The 19,115-nt window shown below is 37.6% G+C and overlaps 1 protein-coding gene across 2 annotated transcripts in view; it reads right to left on the bottom strand.

Annotated features, from left to right (window-relative positions):
• Window positions 1-1,490: 1,490 nt before the first annotated feature.
• Window positions 1,491-19,115, bottom strand: part of Dtwd2 (DTW motif tRNA-uridine aminocarboxypropyltransferase 2) — a 41,730-nt gene continuing 24,105 nt past the window's right edge. The window contains exons 5-7 of one of the 2 annotated variants that reach the window (XR_012910291.1): window positions 7,405-7,533; window positions 2,245-3,205; window positions 1,491-2,056 (exon numbers count right to left, since the gene is read on the bottom strand). Coding sequence is in view for 1 of the 2 variants with exons in the window: in XM_075968690.1 (XP_075824805.1) it covers window positions 3,035-3,205; window positions 7,405-7,533 (300 nt within the window). In the remaining variant the exon portion in view is untranslated. Of the gene's footprint in view, window positions 3,206-7,404; window positions 7,534-19,115 lie in introns of both variants that reach the window. The other variant, XM_075968690.1, reaches the window with a different exon arrangement.

The raw sequence follows: 19,115 nt of genomic DNA, 5'->3' as shown, positions 1-19,115 counted from the left end.
CTGATTTACATATGTTGAGTTATCCACATTTCTGGGATAAAGCTGACTTTACCTTGTGAATGAATAAATATAACTTTCTATCTTTCTCCCCTTCCCATTTCCCTCCTCTATCAGCTGTCAAGATCTCCAGCTTACCTGCTCCACTGTTTTCTCCCTCTAACCCCAATGAATTGTCTCTGGGTTCCCACTGGGTTTAAATTATTTTATCAAAGAAATAAATTTCAAGAATTAAGAAAGACTGCAGAGACAACAGGAAACCAGAGATCCTCTATACCCTAGAACAGTGGTCCTCAACTTTCCTAATGTTGTGACCCTTTAATATAATTCCTTGTGTTGCAGTGTTCCCCGAACCATACAGTTATTTTCATTACTACTTCACATCTGTAATTTTGCTATGGTTAAGAATCATAATGTTAAGTATCTGTATTTTCCTTTGGTCTTAGGTGACACCTGTGAGGGTAATTTGACTGCCCCCTTCAAAGAGGTCATGATCCACAGGTTGAAAACAGCTACCCTAGACACACCAGTTTCCCTCATTCCCAGCTCATATACACGAGTGGGGAATCTCTCTCTTCTCAATGTCATGCTGCCTCTCCTAATATCACCACCTTCTACTTTCCTCAAAGCATGCAGCAAATGGTACTGAACTAATGGTTCATGAACCAATGTCCAAGTTACAGCCAGCTTCCTGGGGTTAATTAACTCTCAGAATGGTCAGTCACTCAACCAGGAGGCCTTTGATACTTGAAGATAAACAAATGCAGAGTTTTCTTGTCTTCTTGGTCAAAAGATTTTACCATATAATTCTAAGATGGCCCCATAGCACCAGAGTACAAACCAAGAAGGAGGTAGGGATCTTCTCCCCTGTCTGCTCCTGTGCAGATGGTGACTTCAAATGGCAGAGATCCATGTTACACCACAGTTTTGAAAAATGCCACTTCAGTCTGTAGAGCTCATTAACGCACTCCTTTGTTTTTGATTTAAAGCTCCACTGGCATACTACCTTAGGATCCAGTTTCTTCTACAAATCTAAACTTCTGTATTTCTGCTTTTGCCTCATCTCTGTCTACTGTAGCATCCTGACTTTCCACACCGCTCACCGCTCCATGTAGCCATGCACCTGATGCTGGTGTAGATTCACAGATGTAGCAAAGTGCCAAATGTCTCAAATATGCCATCTTCCTTCTATCTAGATACATCTTCTTTATTACACACACACAGCCAAATTAATACATTTTAAGGATTTAAGTAGTCAATATATTTAAAATGTTATTCTAAATGGTAAACACAAACTGAAGTCTGGAAATATAAATGGTATCATTTGCTTGATTTTTCTTAAAGAGCGAACACAACACTCAAAGAACTTTGTGAAATTTAATTCCAACATAAAAAACTACTGAAAGATGATTTTTAACTTATTCATTAAGAAACTATTATGCATTATACTATTTTTCCATTATTACACAAATAGTCAATTGATACAGGACATTCAGGTTATAAAAGGCCAACTTATTTTTAAATGCAAATATAAGTCAGCAATTGAAGTCACAAATCTAAATTTTAATATTTTAAATATTTTTACATAATTTGACACATATTTGTTAGCATTCTAATTGGGACCAGCCAAGCTATTAATGAATGTCATCTGGACCAATAATAAACAAAAGAGCATGAAAAACATCAGAAACCAGTGTGTGTCACACACATGTATTTATCAAAATCATCACTTAACTGCATGCTTGATTTTTCCTCCCATACAACCCTGGATTCAGGGAATTGTAGTAATCGTGAACATAGGTCAAAATAGAAACACCCTGATATTGCCGAAGTGTCGACTTAACTGTAAATTGGATATATAGTGTATAAATTTCTCTTATTCTATACAAAATCTCAACAAATATTCTCTTAATAGGGTGAGGAAATTTGATCTTTCATATTGAAATTTTTTGCTCTTAAAAAATTTACGTAGAGCTACTACAGAAGTATGTTCTCAAAATGATAACTGTATTATACTCTACTTCGCTCATTTCTATACAGACACTTCATCCAAAAAAAACTCTTGTTTTTGTTTTGTTTTTTTGGTTTTTTCGAGACAGGGTTTCTCTGTGTTTTTTTTTTTTTTTGAGCCTGTCCTGGAACTAGCTCTTGTATACCAGGCTGGTCTCGAACTCAGAGATCCGCCTGCCTCTGCCTCCCAAGTGCTGGGATTAAAGGCGTGCGCCACCACCGCCCGGCCAAAAAAACTCTTACTACAACCAGTAAACTTGTTAAATGAACACTGAAAAACTAAAACTTAGGCAATGCAACTCCAATGAGAATGCAAGCTATTTCAAAATTAAATGCACTCCACAGGAATCCAGATAATTACAGAAGGTGTAAATTACATTCACTGAGTCCAAGTTCAACCCTAAACAGAAAAGTTTCCCTGTTCCTTTATACTATTTAAAAAAACAAGTAACCCTTTTTGCCATTTATTTCACAGTAAGGCTGAAACCAATGTAGGGTATATCCATCATTGATTTATATATACCTAGGTATCGGCAACACCGATGGAAACAACACTGTTCCCAGGCACAGTTTTCATTATATAGACAACTCTTTACTCTAGACCAACAACTAACTGTTTGTTGAATAGATCTAAGAAAAAAAAATGTAGCAGAAGCACATATTTCAAAACAAATATAGTATCTGGACAATGGTAGTTCACACCTTTAAGCCCAGAACTCAGGAGGCAGAGGAAGGTGGATCTCTGAGTTCGAGCCTAGCCTGGTCTACAGGCTATACAGAGAAACCTTGTCTCAAAAGAAAACAAAAACCAAAATGAAACAAATGACAAATACACTGTGAAAGTCTGCTTTTCCCAGAGTGGGTGGAAGTGTGCTGTAGGATGCTGTTTAGCAGCCCATCTCTTTCTGCACAAGTGCCTGCCAGCTCTGCGTCTTCGGAGTCAAAGCCTTCAAGCCCAAACCGGGGGAAAGTTTACACAGTCTTGTCAGCTAAAGACAGGTGAATGAGCACCATGGAGCCAGTGGTGCTAAATTTTAACACTGTTCATTAACAGCTCCATCTTCCTGAGCTTGCGTTTGTTCTTTGGCATTGGCTTGGGGTATAATCCGTTTTTCAGAAGGTATTCCTTGCTGAGGCGAATCTGAGCACCATGCTGAAGCTGGAAAGAACATAGCGCTTGAAGAGGGCGAAGCAAAGTCTGTTAAGAAAAAAGAGATACTAAAAACATATTTGTGGCAACATGTATTCTATCTATACTTTTCTTTCCAATGCAGACATTTAGACGTCCTTTTTATTATTGCTTTTAACTGTGAAGAGTAATGACTATTCTAACCTTCGTAATTATTTCTAATTCAGATTCTAATAAAAGGATTTATAATGATTTTCCATATAGGAAATGGAAGCTGAGTTGTGTTTTATACAGAAATTTATTTAGGTAACATGAAAATTTCTCATTACAATCATTTAATCAGTTAACAAGATGATTAAAGAAAACAGATAAATAGGTACATCACATTAGTTGAATTCCAATCACAATTAGTGTACCTCACTGACACAAACAATTCCATGATGATAGCGAAGTCTTCCTCACAGGAGTACATGGAAAACACAGATGCCACAAAGTCACATGTGGTACGTTTGAAATACTGTAATTTAAACCTTGTCTAACAAAAATTTTTGCAGGGCCAAGCATAAAACACTCATGTGTTAACTGAATTTACACGTAAGTTAACAGAGATGGTGAAGGCAGATACAAAGCTGGAACACACGCGCTATATAAAGTTATTCAAGATGAAAACCTAAAACAAAATTAAATAGCATTTTGAAGACACTTTTGGATCAGATTCTTTGTATGTAAGACCCTGACTGCTCTTTGAACTGGAGAGGGAGGGGGAAGAAGAACGGGAGGAGGGGGAGGGAAAATAGGAGGAGGGGAGGAGGGGGAAATTTGTAATAATAAGAATAATAAAAAAGAAAAAAAATAATATAAATAACAATAGCAATGGTTTTGGTTGAAAAGGCCATTAAAGAATCATTTTTTAAAAGGAAAAAATTGGCCCAAGCACTTGGGAAGCAGAAACAGGAGGACCTCTGAGTTCAAGGCCAGTCATGCCTACAGAATGAGTGCCAGGACAGCCAGAACTACACAGAGAAACCCTGTCTTGAGGGGGGCGAAAATTGATCGAAAATTTTCAAACTGTCTGTGTGAAAATTTGTTCTCCCACATATACAAAATACATGGTATATTTTTACATATAAAAACAGACAAATGGGCTTTACTTTACAATGAAGTATTAAATACTTTGGCAGTCTCTGATAATTGCCTCTCCCTACCCAATAATTTTATCTTATTAATAGAACCCAATTTTATTCATGAAGGTATTATGCCCTTCTACTAATAAAGCACTGAGTAATGGCAGGTAAATGAAAATCACTTGGGATGGGCTTTTAGAGGCACTCAAGGCCAACAGATTTAGGTAGCATGGGTTTTTTTTTTTTTTTGCTCTTTTCCTGTCAAGAATATGGTTATTAGAGGTAGGACAAACCATCATGATCAGTTGGCAATAAATGTAACAATTAAAGCCAAACAGAGGTTAATGGACAGACAGGAAAAAAAATGTGGGCTTTTTGTGTTTATTTATGTGTATGGGTGTTTTGCTTACATGTATGTCTGTGCAAAACAAGTATGCAGTGCCCAAAGGGCAAAAAGATGTCATTAGATCCCCTGGGCTTGAAGGTCCAGACAGTTATGAGTTGTCATGTGAGTGCTGAGATAATGCTGGGTCCTCTGGAGAGCATCCAGTACTATTAACTGCGAAGGCATCTCTCCAGCCCCAGATCTGGGCTCCTAATGTCCTTTCCGAGCTGCGTTTATAACTCAGGACCGTCCACTTTAGCATGCTGTACTTAGAGAAGAGGTTTTGCTTTTTTTAAAAAAGTTGATTTAACCACTGCCTTTATTTTTAAAGGCTGTCACACAGAATCCCTGTTGATACAGACCAGTAAGAAAAAAAAAGGACAAGTATTTTGGAAACCTCTACTCTCTCACTGAGCTACATCCCCAATTTATACAAGTTTAAAAGGAAAAATAAGTACAAGGAGAGATTATGCAACTGCCCCTGGCAAATCATACTGACAGCAGGTGTAAAGCTGCAACCCAAGCTGACTTCAGGCCTGCACCATGCTCCTTCCAGGGGCCACACTCTCAGAGCCTCACATCCACTACTTCCTGTGCTTGGAAGCTGCTCCAGCACCTAGCATGGGGCTGAACCAGAAGACTGGAAATCAATATCACATTAAATTTGTGCACTTTTAGGCACTTGATGTCTATAGAAGGAAGCCACAATATTTCCTGTTTTCCAAGATCTTAAGGTTTTAAAAGGTTTTCTAGAAGAAAGACTCTGTAGCTTTCCTTCCAGGGAAGAAATAATACACCCATTGCCACAGAAGACAGTAACTGTCTGTATTCCACAAAGAAGTGTGCTATTTATTTCTTGTAACTAATTTTAATAGATTGGCTTTAGGGTTCACTTCCAATAAAAACAACATATACTATGAACTGGAAGCAAATTTGTTTTCTATAATAAGCATTTTAAGATGTTTCATCACACATGTCTCCCATTCATGCTCCCATCGTGCATATTAGAATCACCCAAATCATGGATAGACATTGTTTCTCTACTCATGGCCACTGTGATTTGATTATTCCTGAAGGTTGAAGTAAGCAGAAAAAGGGTTCCAGGCCCTCCGTGTTACTACGCAAGTTTATTTTCAACCCATCCATAAGGAATATCAAAAGCTCAGGACATGTGGGTTCCCATCACAACTCCATATTTTAGCCATTATTTATTCTCAGATACTACACTTAGAGCATAAGTTACTCAAGTTTTGTGTGGTCATGGTAGACCTCTTATTTTTAAGTTAACATACCACAAACCATCACATATAATCTAGCAGGAATCAACGTCAGCTATTAGCTTTTTGTCATCCATGAATGTTTCTGGTTTCATCAAGAAAGAAAGTGGCAAACATATAGACATAAAGTCACACAGAGAGGGAAGGGGACTGGCAAAGGAAGAAGAGAGTGTCTGGGACACCCCGGTCATTCAAAGAACAGATCTAGGATTGCTGGGAAGTGTTCTCAAGGACAGCATGTGGGAGTGAAACTGTTTAGTTGGACCAGTCTACACACACATACAAAGGAAGCCTCTGTTGTATGAAGGCCACTTATTTGGTTCCCGCTGCTCAGCCCAGAAATAACCACACAGAAACTGTATTAATTAAATCACTGCTTGGCCCATTAGCTCTAGCTTCTTATTGGCTAACTCTTACATATTAATTTTACCCATTTCTATTAATCTGTGTATCGCCATGAAACACGATGCCCCTCAAAAGAAGAAGGCCCCTAACTCTCTGTCCACGGCTCAGGGCCCAGAGAGGAACAAAGAACTCAATCCTAGCTCCCAGCACTCTTTAACTCTTCTGCAAACTCTGGAGGTCGTTTTTGTTCTCTTCAGGACTAACGTCTCTATAACCTCCAGTTACTCTGCTAGGTTTTAGTCACTGCTGAAGAGAGGGCTCTGTCTGTGCACGCAGGCACGTGCCTGCATGGTGGCTTGTATGATAGAGGAGCTAACAACTCTATTTTTTAACTGTCATCCTATGGCATTTTTTTCTGAGTAAGAAATAATAGTTCACTTACTTTTCATAACCCATCTTAAGTTATTTGTTTATGATGCTTTTCTTTTGCTATAAAGTTTCTAAACTGTCCCAAAAAGTTGAGATATTACTAAGCTCATTGAAATGCTTTCTCTGCTAATAATTATTAGTTATATATGTAATCATTAGAATTTTATGGGAGTTAAATAAAATAATAATTGTGGGTTAAATCTTTTTCATATTCTATAGACATTTCTATCCATAAGTACCTATTTTGCACTCAAAGCAAGTTTAATAAAGTAAACAGAATGTTAGCATATCTCCGCAAATAAAGGCACCAATTCAAACAAGTAATGTTGGTGAAGAATGTTCTTTTAATTTAAAAAAAAAAAAACTGGATCACCAGAGAATACAACTACTTAAAAAAGAAGTATAGAGAACACTAAAGGAAAAATCTAGCCAAAAAACTCTATTGAGTGCTGTGCTACTTACATGCAATTTAGCATATTAAAAATACTGTTTGCACAGCTTAGTGGGAATATTTAAATAATGCAAAATGGAATGCTAAACCAACACAGTAAAATACCAGAGAGGAGGAAGATTATGAAACTCCATAAACACCTACAGCAGATATACTCCACTTGTCACTTCTCTTACACAGTTAACAAGTTCTGCATGTCTACATTTTCTCAATAAAATCCAACCCGACTTTAAGAAAAAACTATGACTTCCACATACCTCTTGTATGTACTTATTTCTCTCTAAGATGGAAAGAGCAGCAGCAGCACATTCTAAGGTAGAAAGGCACCCGCTAGTTGGTTGCATCCGAATTACATACTGACTACAAATGCTAGTTTTTAACTGCACCTGAAACCAAATGCAAAGTAATGAAATGTAATTTTCATTTTAAATTTAAAATTATGAAACATACATTTTAAATACTACTCACCTTCCTTCAAAAATTTCAAGTTTAGAAATATTAACATATATCATTATCTTTATGCACATCCTTTAGTTGTTACTATTGGGTAGCAGAAGCAAGAGTCTAGCTACAAAAAGATACCCAGAATACATTTATATTTCTATATAACAAATGACACCAGTAACACCCTCCAGTGAGGACAAGAGTGAATACATACCACAAAAGAAGACATAAGAATAGCAAATAGGAAATTGGCAAAGTGCTCAAATGATCCAATGAGTAGCTTAAATTTAAAAAAAAAAATTAACCTAAGGTTGAGGATACAGCTCAGTGGTAGGGCCCTTACTGGGCATACAGGAAGCACCCAACTCAATCCTGAATACTGCCTTCCCTTTATCTCCCCCACCCCAAATTAACACCATTATATCCAAATATAGAGGCCCACAGCCCAACAATGAGTGTGAGATCCATTGATCACTCCCCTAAGAGCTCAGGAAACCCTGTGAAAGTGGAAACAGAAAGAGTGGAAGAGCCAGATGGGATGGAAGACACCAAGGAAACAAAGCCTTCTAGAACAGGATCTCATACTAACAAAACTCAGTGTAGGAAAAATATGTTAAATAGGAATCTATTCAGGCACTTAAACAGAGGAAAATTCTGTTCCTCAATATTTTTTTAACTATATAGCATCATTTAGAAAGATCATTTTAAAAATGCAGGGGATTGAGTTTTTCATTTATATAATTAAAACTTTCTTTCCTGAGAGAAGATGTGACAGTATTTACATTAATTGTATGAAGAATACATTTGAAGATGTCTGTATAACCTCTCAGTTTTGGGGGAAGGGGAGAAATCCTACCTTGTGAACTTGTATGTAAATGTTCTGTGTTTACATGTTCAAAATAAGTTTAATTCATTTGTGAATGGTTATCGTCTGGCGATAGCTTCAAGGTTAGCAATGTGGGCTTAAGACTGCTTCTCCTGGTGCTGGGACCCTATCTGGTGCACACCCACGCAGGTCCTGTGTATTCCGCCTCAGTATACTATGATCTATGAGTACAGTAGACTGTCACTGGAGTCATTTTACTGCTGTGTTCCTTTAGCAGAACAATGGTGTGTGGTTCTCCTTTAGGTCTCTGACGTATCTACTTTTACATTCTTGGTCACATGAGCACTGTTGGGGATAGGTTCCATTTCATAGGGTAGACTTTAAGTCCAATGAGATACTGGCTATGCCCATAAATTTTATGCTACCACTGTACCAATACATCTAGCAAGCAGGTCTTCTTGTAGGTGAAAGGTTTTGTAGCTGGGCTGGTGTTTACCTTTCTCGGTTGATAGTGTGCAGAATCTCTCTCAGGACAATGAACACTGTACTTAAGGGGTGAAGGCTCCAGGTAGGCACCAGCTTGACTTTTCCATACCCAATGATTTGTGTAGGTATTGTCTTCAACAATAGGGTTCTATCATCAATTGCTGGAGAGCAACCAACTGCCTTGCCAATAGCCTAGGTTGTTTGGGGCCCCTTTAGCCAACAACTCAACTAGGTACTAACCCATTCCTGGTACTGGGAGCTTCACTTGGGGTGATGAGAGTTGTCCAGTTGGCACTCTATCTTCACTGCTATTTAGCCCTTTAGTTTAGATCATCTTCGTACATGCGTACATTTCAGGAAGCATCTATTATATATCAGAAGAAGGTTTTCATAAAACCTCCCTGATGCCCTTAGTTTTAGCTAGCCCTCCCTGTTTCGCCCCCCTCTTACCTCTCCCTTCCTCTTTGATTCTCCAATTTCAGGCCGCACTATATCCACCCATAAGTAACTATGCTAATTTCTCTTTGTAGGGAAATTCATTCCTCCCTGATAATCCCTTACTCTATTACCTAACCTCTGTGGTTTTATGGATTATAGCTTGTGTTTGAAGACTTAACAGCTAATATCCACATATAAGTGAATACATGCCATATTTGTGTTTCTGAGTCTGAGTTACCTCACTCAGAATGAGTTTTTCTAGCTCCATTCATTTGTCCGTGAATTTCATGATATTATTTTTAAAAACTGAATAATGTTCCATTATGTAAATAAATATTTTCTCTACCCATTTATCCACTGACAGATATCTAGGTTGTTTCCAAGTTTTGATTATTATGAATAGAGCATAAATGAATATGGTTGAGCAAGTTAGAGATATCTTTGGGGTATATGCCCAAAAGTGGTATAGCTGGATCTTGAGATAGATCAATTCCTAGCTTCTTGAGGAACCACTACACTGACTTCCATAGTAACCATATACACTTACACTCCCACCAGCAATGAATGAGTGCTCCCCTTACTCTGCATTCTCACCAGCATGCGATGTCTTTTTTTTTTTTTTAACTTTTGGCCATTATGATGGGTGTAAGATAAAAATCTTAAAGTAATTTTGATGACTAAGGTTGCTGAACACTTCTTTTTTTTTTTTTTTTGGTTTTTTTGAGACAGAGTTTCTCTGTAGCTTTGGTGCCCATCCCAGAACTAGCTCTTGTAGACCAGGCTGGCCTCGAACTCCCAGAGATCCGCCTGCCTCTGCCTCCCGAGTGCTGGGATTAAAGGCGTGCGCCACCACCGCCTGGCTGCTGAACACTTCTTTAAGTGTTTCAGAGTCATTCATGTTTCCTCTTTTGAGAAAGAGGTTTATTTTATTGATGTCTAGTGTTTTGAGTTCTTTATATATTTTGGGAATTAGCCCTCTGTCAGATATGTATTTGGTAAAAATCTCTTCCCATTCTGTAGCCCACTGCTCTGTCTGAATTGTCAATGGCCTTCTGATGTACTAAAGTTGCTTAGTTTCATTTACTGTTGTTCTTAGTATTTGTGCCATCAGTGTTTGTTCAGAACGACTGTTTCTTATATTATTAAAGAACCAAAAGCTACATTAGAATTTTCTTCTACCAATATAAGCATTTTCTTTTCTGGACAATCCATCTAAAAGTCCAGATCAACTGATTATATAATACCATAAAGCAAAGGAAAAAAGTTATACTATAATGAATTTAAATTTCTGTTGAACATGTAAGTAAAATAGAAAATGACCAAGTATCCACTAGTACGTGTGTGTGTGTGTGTGTGTGTGTGTGTGTGTGTGTGTGTGTGTGTGTAACAAGAGAAACTAGAAGTCTAGAAAGATAACATGACACAAGGACACAGCAACAGCAGCTATTCGGGTTCATTATTTACTTGATTTTATTTTCTGCTCTTTAGACAGAAAAACAGCTTAAACTAGTATCTGCAAGTCTTAACACACCTCAAATCCAAAAGTAGCATTCAAATTTTACTAGAAAATTTGTTTTTAATCTAGCCCTTATACCCAAAGTGAGTAAGATTTTAAAAACAGAAATGGTATAATGAACTAAAATTTAATGGGAGGAGGTGGCGGGGAAGAGACAGAAATCTTTAATAAATAAATAAACGGAAAAAAACCCATAGAAAATACTGGTGGCAAAGCAGAAGCATATACTCCTCTAAAAAACAAAGACAAAGATGTTTTCATTCCTAATTCTCAGTTTCTAGCACAGGCATTATAGAAAAACTGGACAGTTTTGTGGCCCCAGTTGTTATACCCAAGGCTTGCTTATAAAAATGTCCCCACTGCTCAGAGGTGCTGGTGCACACCTTTAATCCCAGCACGTAAGGAGGCAGAGGCAGGCACACAGATCTCTGAGTTTGAGGCCAGCCTGGTCTACAGAATGAGTTCAAGGACAGCCAAGGACACATAATTAAACCCTTCAAAAATGAAATAAAACAAAAAATTAAAATGCCCTATATTAATTACTGGGTTCCAAAAATGTGTTGTGTCCTTTGCTAATCTCATAACCTCAGAGTAGCCCTCTTCTTGGGTTTCAAGTAGGTCCCTTTTTACTTTTGTAAATTTATATATACACACACACATGGTGTTTGAAAAAGTCATTCAGTGGCAACTGACTACTACATAACTAATGAAAATTTAATAATTTTCTTTTCTTCCTTGAAATAATAAAATAATTCTATCACTTTCCCCTTCGCTTTCCTTCCTCTAAACCCTCTCATGTGTATTGTACCTTCCTTGTGTGTATTCCTAAATCTATAAATACAACTTACTTATATAAAGTTACTCGTGTGTGTGTGTGTGTGTGTGTGTGTGTGTGTGTGTGTGTTTTCTCAGGGCCAACCATTTGGCACCGGATAACCAATTGGTGCACTCTTCCCTGGGGACTCTCTCCAGGTATCCCACTCTCAGCATCCCTTAGTTGCCTACAGTTCTTTTGTGTAGGTTTGAGGACTTGTGATACTACCTCCCCAACACACATGCAACAAATGCCGAGTTTACTTGGGGGTGTCCATTGATGTTGTCCTTCACCTGTTTCTCTGGCTCCTACTATCTTTCCATTCCCATTTCTGCAATGATCCCTGAATCTGAGGTGTAGGAGTTATATTACAGGCAGATCAGTTGAGACTGGGCTCCATAACTCTGCATTTTGATGGATTGTGATTTCTTATAATGGTTTCTATCTGTTGTAAAGAGAAGTTTCCTTAATGAGGGGTAAAAACTACACTCATCTGTAAGTTTACGGACAATATTTAGAATGTATATAGAAATTGTGTTGGTTTAGTAAGGTGATGGTTGTAGGTTCTCCTCCAAGATCCACGACTTCCCTACAGTGCTAATGAAAACTTAAATGGATCCCTTTCAATCCTCAAACTATTCATCTCAAATACTTAATACACACTCATTCTTGAAATACATTTGGATCTGTACCTGAACTTAAGAATAAGCATTCCTTCACTGCCTTCAATCTACGCTAGAAATACTGATCACTTTAAAACAGATGTAACAACACTGATGAGACATAAAATGGTCTAATTTTATCTCAGAGATTCAGACTAAATCTTTAAAAAATGGAAATGGTAAATTTTTAATTTTTCCCATAAATTATAGAATATATCCTATCTGCTTTTGGTCCAATAAGTCTGAAAAGCAAGAGCTACTTTTAAGTTGGTTTAGGACATACATACTTAGCAAGAACCTTTAGTAGCCTCAGAGCATAAGAAGAAGAATCAGTAAAAAGTACATGAAATGTCATGGCTTATACAGGCTGTATTTGTACGTGTGCATATATGAATTTGTGCATGTGTGTGTGTTCTGAGAGAGAGAAAAATGCTTTAATGTGTTGTATTTTATAGTACACAGTATAAAAGTTATGAGATACAAAGGCTGCTTGCATGCTTATATAACATTTATAATAAAATTCATTAGTAATTTCTAAAAGCAATGAAATACATTTTACTGTTATCTTTCTTCTAAATCAGATTATCTAAGTATTTTCCATTTGTATTCAGTGTATTTCTCAAATTATACAAAATCCCCAGTTCTTTTAAAAATTACTAGTAATATGGCAAGGTATTCTTCGAAAGTCAAGTATTCTTAGCCATCTGTTCACACTCTGCACTCCTCATCTTTTCATAAACACTTTTATCCACCATGCCCTATAATTGAGGTACATAATCATACCAGCTGCCTAACTATGCCAACCATGCCTGTCATGCAAACAGCTCCTTTTTCTGAATTAATTGTGTCCACTGGACCAATTTAATACAGTGCTTCTCTAGGATGACTCTGCCAACTGTGACAGCTGCTGCATGGAAGTCTACAGTGCACACGCTGCTGCGCACAGCTGATTTTCATTGTGGTTATGCAAGACTTTTCTGAATAATGTACTCCTCCAAAAATGTACACAGTTAGAGGCTTATGCATCATCAGAAAATAATATGGCTCTCTAAAAGTTACAGTTAATTAAAAACAAACACAAGTCATCTCTCATTACTAGACCCTTCCAGGTATGACTGCAATTCACAAAATACATGGAATCAAGGAACTAATATTTAATAAATACATAAATATTTAATAAAAATTGAGACTGACAAAATGCCTTACTAAGTAACGAATGGCACTTGCTGCCAAGCCTAATAACCTGAATTCAATCCACAGGACCCCAGGACATGGTAGAGAGAAAAAAAACAACTCCCACAAATTGTCCTCTTACATATAATATATATATATACATATACACACAGTGACACGCCATGTACATATACATACACACATATAAATTATGCACCAATTTTATATAAACAAGAACACTCTATCTCACTGCTAGTAAAAAAATTGTCATAATATAAACTTTAACAATGGGATAAACTGGCCTTCATTAAAATTAAAAACTTGTTCTTCAAACATCAATATTAATAAATGCAAAGCAAAACTGAGAATGAAATAAATATTTGTGCTATATAAATCTAACAAAGACTTTGTAGATATATTTAAAAGTCTTGCATCTCAATAATAAAAATTCTTTCCCAAGTAATGATCATAAGGGGGGCACAAATGCAAATTAAAGCACAATGAGGTACAAGCTACTGCAGTTAGAATGACTAAAATCAAGGGAGAAGTTAAATAAGAAACAAGGTCCAGTTTTAGGTATTTATTTATCCAAGACCCAAAAGACTTGTAAAAAATGTTCAAAACACCCTTATTCATCCTTCCTACTGTCTGAGAAAGATTCTCATGCTATCAAACATTCTTTTTCTTACTTTGATCTCTTTTAGCTAAACCTTCATGCTGACTTAAAACAAGTTTAAGCCTCTCCTATTTGAAGAAAATATAAGTAACCCCCCCCCACACACACACACACATACAGTAGTCTCAGAATTCTGCCAGCTTCTCCGTCCTCCCTTTTCTCTGCAAACTGTTCAGCTTGAGACTAATGGCCCCTTAAGCCAGGTTGTCTGGACTCCGTCTCTGTACTCCATGAAAACTGCTTACTAAAAGCAACACTGCAGCAACTATCATGTCATTAAAACTGATGACACTTCTGTCCTCATTTTAACTCACCTAAAAGCAGTGGTCAACTGTAATGAAACTCTATTGCTCTGCTGTTGAGACACCAGACTCCCTTGGTTTTCCTTCTATCCACTGGGCTACACATTCAGTGTCCTTTACAGTGTACGCTCTCCCCTGCATAAAGCACTTCAATTTCTCAAACTCCAATCTTTAAAAAAAAAAAAACAAAAAAACAAAAAACAAAAAACTAGTGACCAAACCCAGAGCCTTGTGCTTGTTAGGCAAGCACTTACCATTGCACTAAATCTCCAACCACCTTTCTTTATTTCAATCCATGTTCTAATTCCGGATAATAATATGCATACGCTCACTTAACTTGCCTTCCATCTGGAAATGACTGGCAGATCTTAGCCACCCCTACAAACTCAAGATTGAGAATTTGTTGCTTTAAAGAGATTGTGAATTATCACTGTGATTAAACAAGAGTAGCGCAAAAAACATGAATGAAAACACTGTGTAAACAATACTATATCTAATTAATAGCTTAGGATTATCATAATGAAGTGGCACATACAAATGAAAAGAACGTTAAGAATCTCAATGTAAATATACGTTAATGCAGAAAATGAAAGGGGAGGATGAATGGGTGTGATTTTATTTAAGGTTGCACCCAAAGCAGGTGACCAAAACTTCTTATTCCAAGGTCTTCAGTGGCATCCAAAGAGTAGTCAGCCAAAAATCACTGTAGCTAGTGACGAGAACAGGTAAGAAGATTAGAGGGAGCTGGTCCACTATACTACTTCTGGAACAAGTGGTTGGAGTATCGTGACCTAAAACACTAGTGGCTTAAGGTCTCAGTGACATAAGCAAACTGTGTACTCAGAATTCATGGTTAAATTAATTCATCTAGAGAGAGTATTACAAATGAAGGAACACAGATTCAACCATGAGTGTTCTGGTTCACCTCAGGTCTCCAAACTCTAGTGGAAGTGTACATATCCTGTTGCCTCAACTAAGACAAAGTAAAAGAAGGGGGGAAAGCAACAAACAAACAAAACAAACTTAACATCAGGACAGAGATGAACAGATAGATGTCCCTGAAAAACAAAAAGGCACTTAGGAAAGATTAGAACCAACAAATTTGAAGCCAGAAATCACTTCTTCTCATACTAGCTTCTTCCTTTCTCAAGCTTAAATATCCAGAATTTCAATTTAAAATGACACAAAACTATTAGTAGTATTTATTGACACCTCCTCAAAATTTATTTAAATGAAATAAAAATGTATGCAAAATTATTTTCTAAGATGTAATAATACCTCCATAAAGTTGTCATTTCATTATAAATACTAAAATACAGATACAAGTATTAAGTATAAACAAAGCCACACTCACATAGGAGCAATAAATGAATTTATACATGAAAAGATCAAATTATACCTAAAATGTGTATAAGGCTTGCTGTTCAGAGGGAAGGACTCTCCAGAGCTACAAATGAGTGAGCAAACAAGAACTATTTCTCATCACATGTTGGAAATGTTTCTATATTAAGCAAAGCTAACTTTTCGTCATAAAATCATGCAATATTTTCTAGAAAAAGATTTCTTTCTTTCATAGTTATTCTTGAAAACAAAAGTTATGGTGCATGTTAGCCCTTCATTCTACATGCTGACCAGATTTTTATTTCCAAATAAAAATTAACCTGAAATTAAAGGTTGAGATTTTAAAAAAAATAAAATAGACACTCTATAATGAGTATATAATCAGAACACTGTTTATCTTACAAACACCAAAGCCAGGAAAGAATGTTATATATTAATAAGACAACCAAAAACATGAATAACATGGACACAAAATCATTCAAAGAATGAAAAGATATTCCTTAAGATTTGAAAAGGATAGCTGGGGAAGAAATGAAAAGAATTACTGTTGGTCCAAACAGGGCCCCAAAAAGACAGTGTCCTAAACAGAAAGTCTCTGACTGGGTAAACAGGATTGTTATTGAGAAAGCAGAAGCCTAAAGGTAGTTTTCTATTTACCTGGCAAACCACCACCTCCAATTGTCTGAGGCAAGGGCATGGAGTTCCCAGTTAATCTGAACAACCTGTGTTAGCTCAAAGACCACAACCCTGCCGATTGTCATATAAAACCTGCTTTTTTGGTTTTTTGGCATTTTGCTGTTCTCTCTGACCCCCACCTCACCTGAGAGACAGCTTGGCAGTTTGATCCACCAGTAACCTACCCACAGGGTGGTCCAGTTCTGATTTCACTGTGTTCTCACAATAACCAGCTTACATATAACGTGTGTGTGTGTGTGTGTGTGTGTGTGTGTGTGTGTGTGTGTGTATGGAATTGAGTACTACAATTGTCCTTACTAAACAAAAATACAAGGTAATCCAGAATATAAAATAATCTGATTCCTTAATCAACACCTTGGGTGCTAATATCATAAAATCTACAGGTATGCATTCCACCCAACAGTCTGAGTCCACCTTGCAGCTACCCCTGCTAGTGTGCCACACATATTAGCAGAAGCTATGCTGACCTCTAGTTCAGACCAATCATGTGGTGAAAATCTCGATGTAAGTTCTGTCAACAGCAAACTGAACTATGACTGGATCGAGAAACACTGTAAAACAGCAGGTGCTCTGAGATAAGAAGCTTCAGTGAAGTCTATCTACTGTGCAGTATTCTAAGGGTCCCCACAATCAAAGATTCAGTGACTTGATAGGAATAAACAAAAATAAAACACAGTCTATACCCAGCCAAGCTATCGTTCACTATCAATGGAGTAATTAAAAAAAAATTTAAAAAAACACAGTCAAAACTATGACTAAGAATTATTAAAGCAAAAGCAACAAAAAGACCCTTGAGGCCTGGTCCCAGTGAAAGCATACATGAAGCTCCTAGAGATCTCTCCAGTGATAATAGCTCAAGTCAAATTAGAATCCTCCAGCAGTGAACTGTAACACTGCATGCAGTACTGGCTGCAGTGTCCACAGTTCTTACTGGAGGCCAGTCAGGTCTTCTGCTTCCTCACACATACCAGAATTTCTGACTCCCAGAGGAAAACTGGTGCCTGTCTGTTAGCACACTGTGTGCACTAGACATCAACACAGTGTGTCACTCATCTCTTAAGGGAAGCATCCATTAATGCATGTTCTGAGTTTATAACAGTAGCATAATGCAAAATGCATTTAGTCCAACCTCAAAAGTGCCCATAGTCTATCACATAGTCTCAACAATGTTTTACAGTCCAAATTCAAAGTCTCTTCTGAGATTCATGAAACCTCTTAACTATAATCCCCTGTAAAATCAAAATCAAAAAGCAGATCACAAACATCCAACACATACCTTTCCAAAACATAAGTAAGGGAATATAGTGAGGAAATACTGGACCAAAACAAGACTGAAAAGCAGGAGATGCAAACTCTGCATCTCCATGTCTGATGTCAAAACGTTCCCTAGATCTCCAATTCCTTTTAGCTTTGTTGACTGCAACATACTTCTTTCTATTGGGCTGTGTCTAGTCCCTGTTAGCAGCATTCCTCAGCAATGTCTCTGGCATCTCCAACATCTTGGGGCCTCCAAGACAATCCAGATTTCAACTTCACATAATGGCCTCTCTAGGCCTCTGTTCACAGACACCCCTGACACATGCCGAAACTTAACAGCTTTCCTCAGCATGGAGGCAAATTCTCTTTCTTATATCCTTAACTCTAAAGTCAAAACCACATGGCCAAAGCTGCCAGTTTTTTCTGCTTGCAGGGGCTGGAACACAGCTCTTTGTTCAGTTACGTATTTGCCAGTTTTCTGTCTTCAATGGTTTCCTTCACTGCCTAAGACTGGCTTTCCATGCATATGCTCTGTAGACCAGGCTAGCCTCAAACTCAAGAAATCTGTCAGCTTTCGCTTTCCAAGCGCTGGTACTAAAGGCATGCACCATCACACCTGGCTCTAAGCTTTTCTTTCTTTTTTGGTTTTTCAAGACAGGGTTTCTCTGTAGCTTTGGAGCATGTACTAGAACTAGCTCATAGACCAAGCTGGCCTTGAACTCACAGGGATCTGCCTACCTCTGCCACCCAAGTGCTGGAATAAAAGGCACGCCACCAGCACCTGGCTTTTCTTTAATTCTTTTTCACAAATTAAAAACTTAGCTGGGTGGGATCTTGCTCTGAGGTCACCATGCTCATTATTCCATTTCTTAATCTGTTTATCTGCTTGAACAGGAGTCTTAGTTCCATCCACTTCCTGGTACTCAGCTTGCTCCTCTTCATTATAAATCTTCATTAGAGTTACCACTAATAACCACACAACAGAGTCTATACTAGGCTGTTTTGAGATTTTCTCTACCAATAGAATTAATCCAAAATTCTTCACTTTAGCCTCAGGCAGACTCTTCGCAAAAGGGCAAAAGATAGTCACTTCCTTCACCAAACTATTGATGTGGGATTCCCCTCTGTATGCTATGAATACCATTGGTAAATAAAGAAACTGGCTTGGTCTAATAGGATAGAATAGAGGTAGGTGGGGTGGGGGCTGGAGACAGTAGGATGGACACAGGAGTAAACTGAATGTGGGGAGAAAGGGTGGAGTCAGGCGAAGCCAGGTCACCCTCCAGAGAGGAGATAGACACTAAACTTTAGCCGGTAAGCCACAGCCACATGGCAAT

Source organism: Microtus pennsylvanicus, chromosome 4 (genome assembly GCF_037038515.1).
Source record: "Microtus pennsylvanicus isolate mMicPen1 chromosome 4, mMicPen1.hap1, whole genome shotgun sequence".
In the NCBI taxonomy this organism is placed as follows: Eukaryota; Metazoa; Chordata; class Mammalia; order Rodentia; family Cricetidae; genus Microtus; species Microtus pennsylvanicus.
Note: the sequence above shows the minus strand (reverse complement) of the source record. Positions and strands in the feature narration are given on the sequence as shown.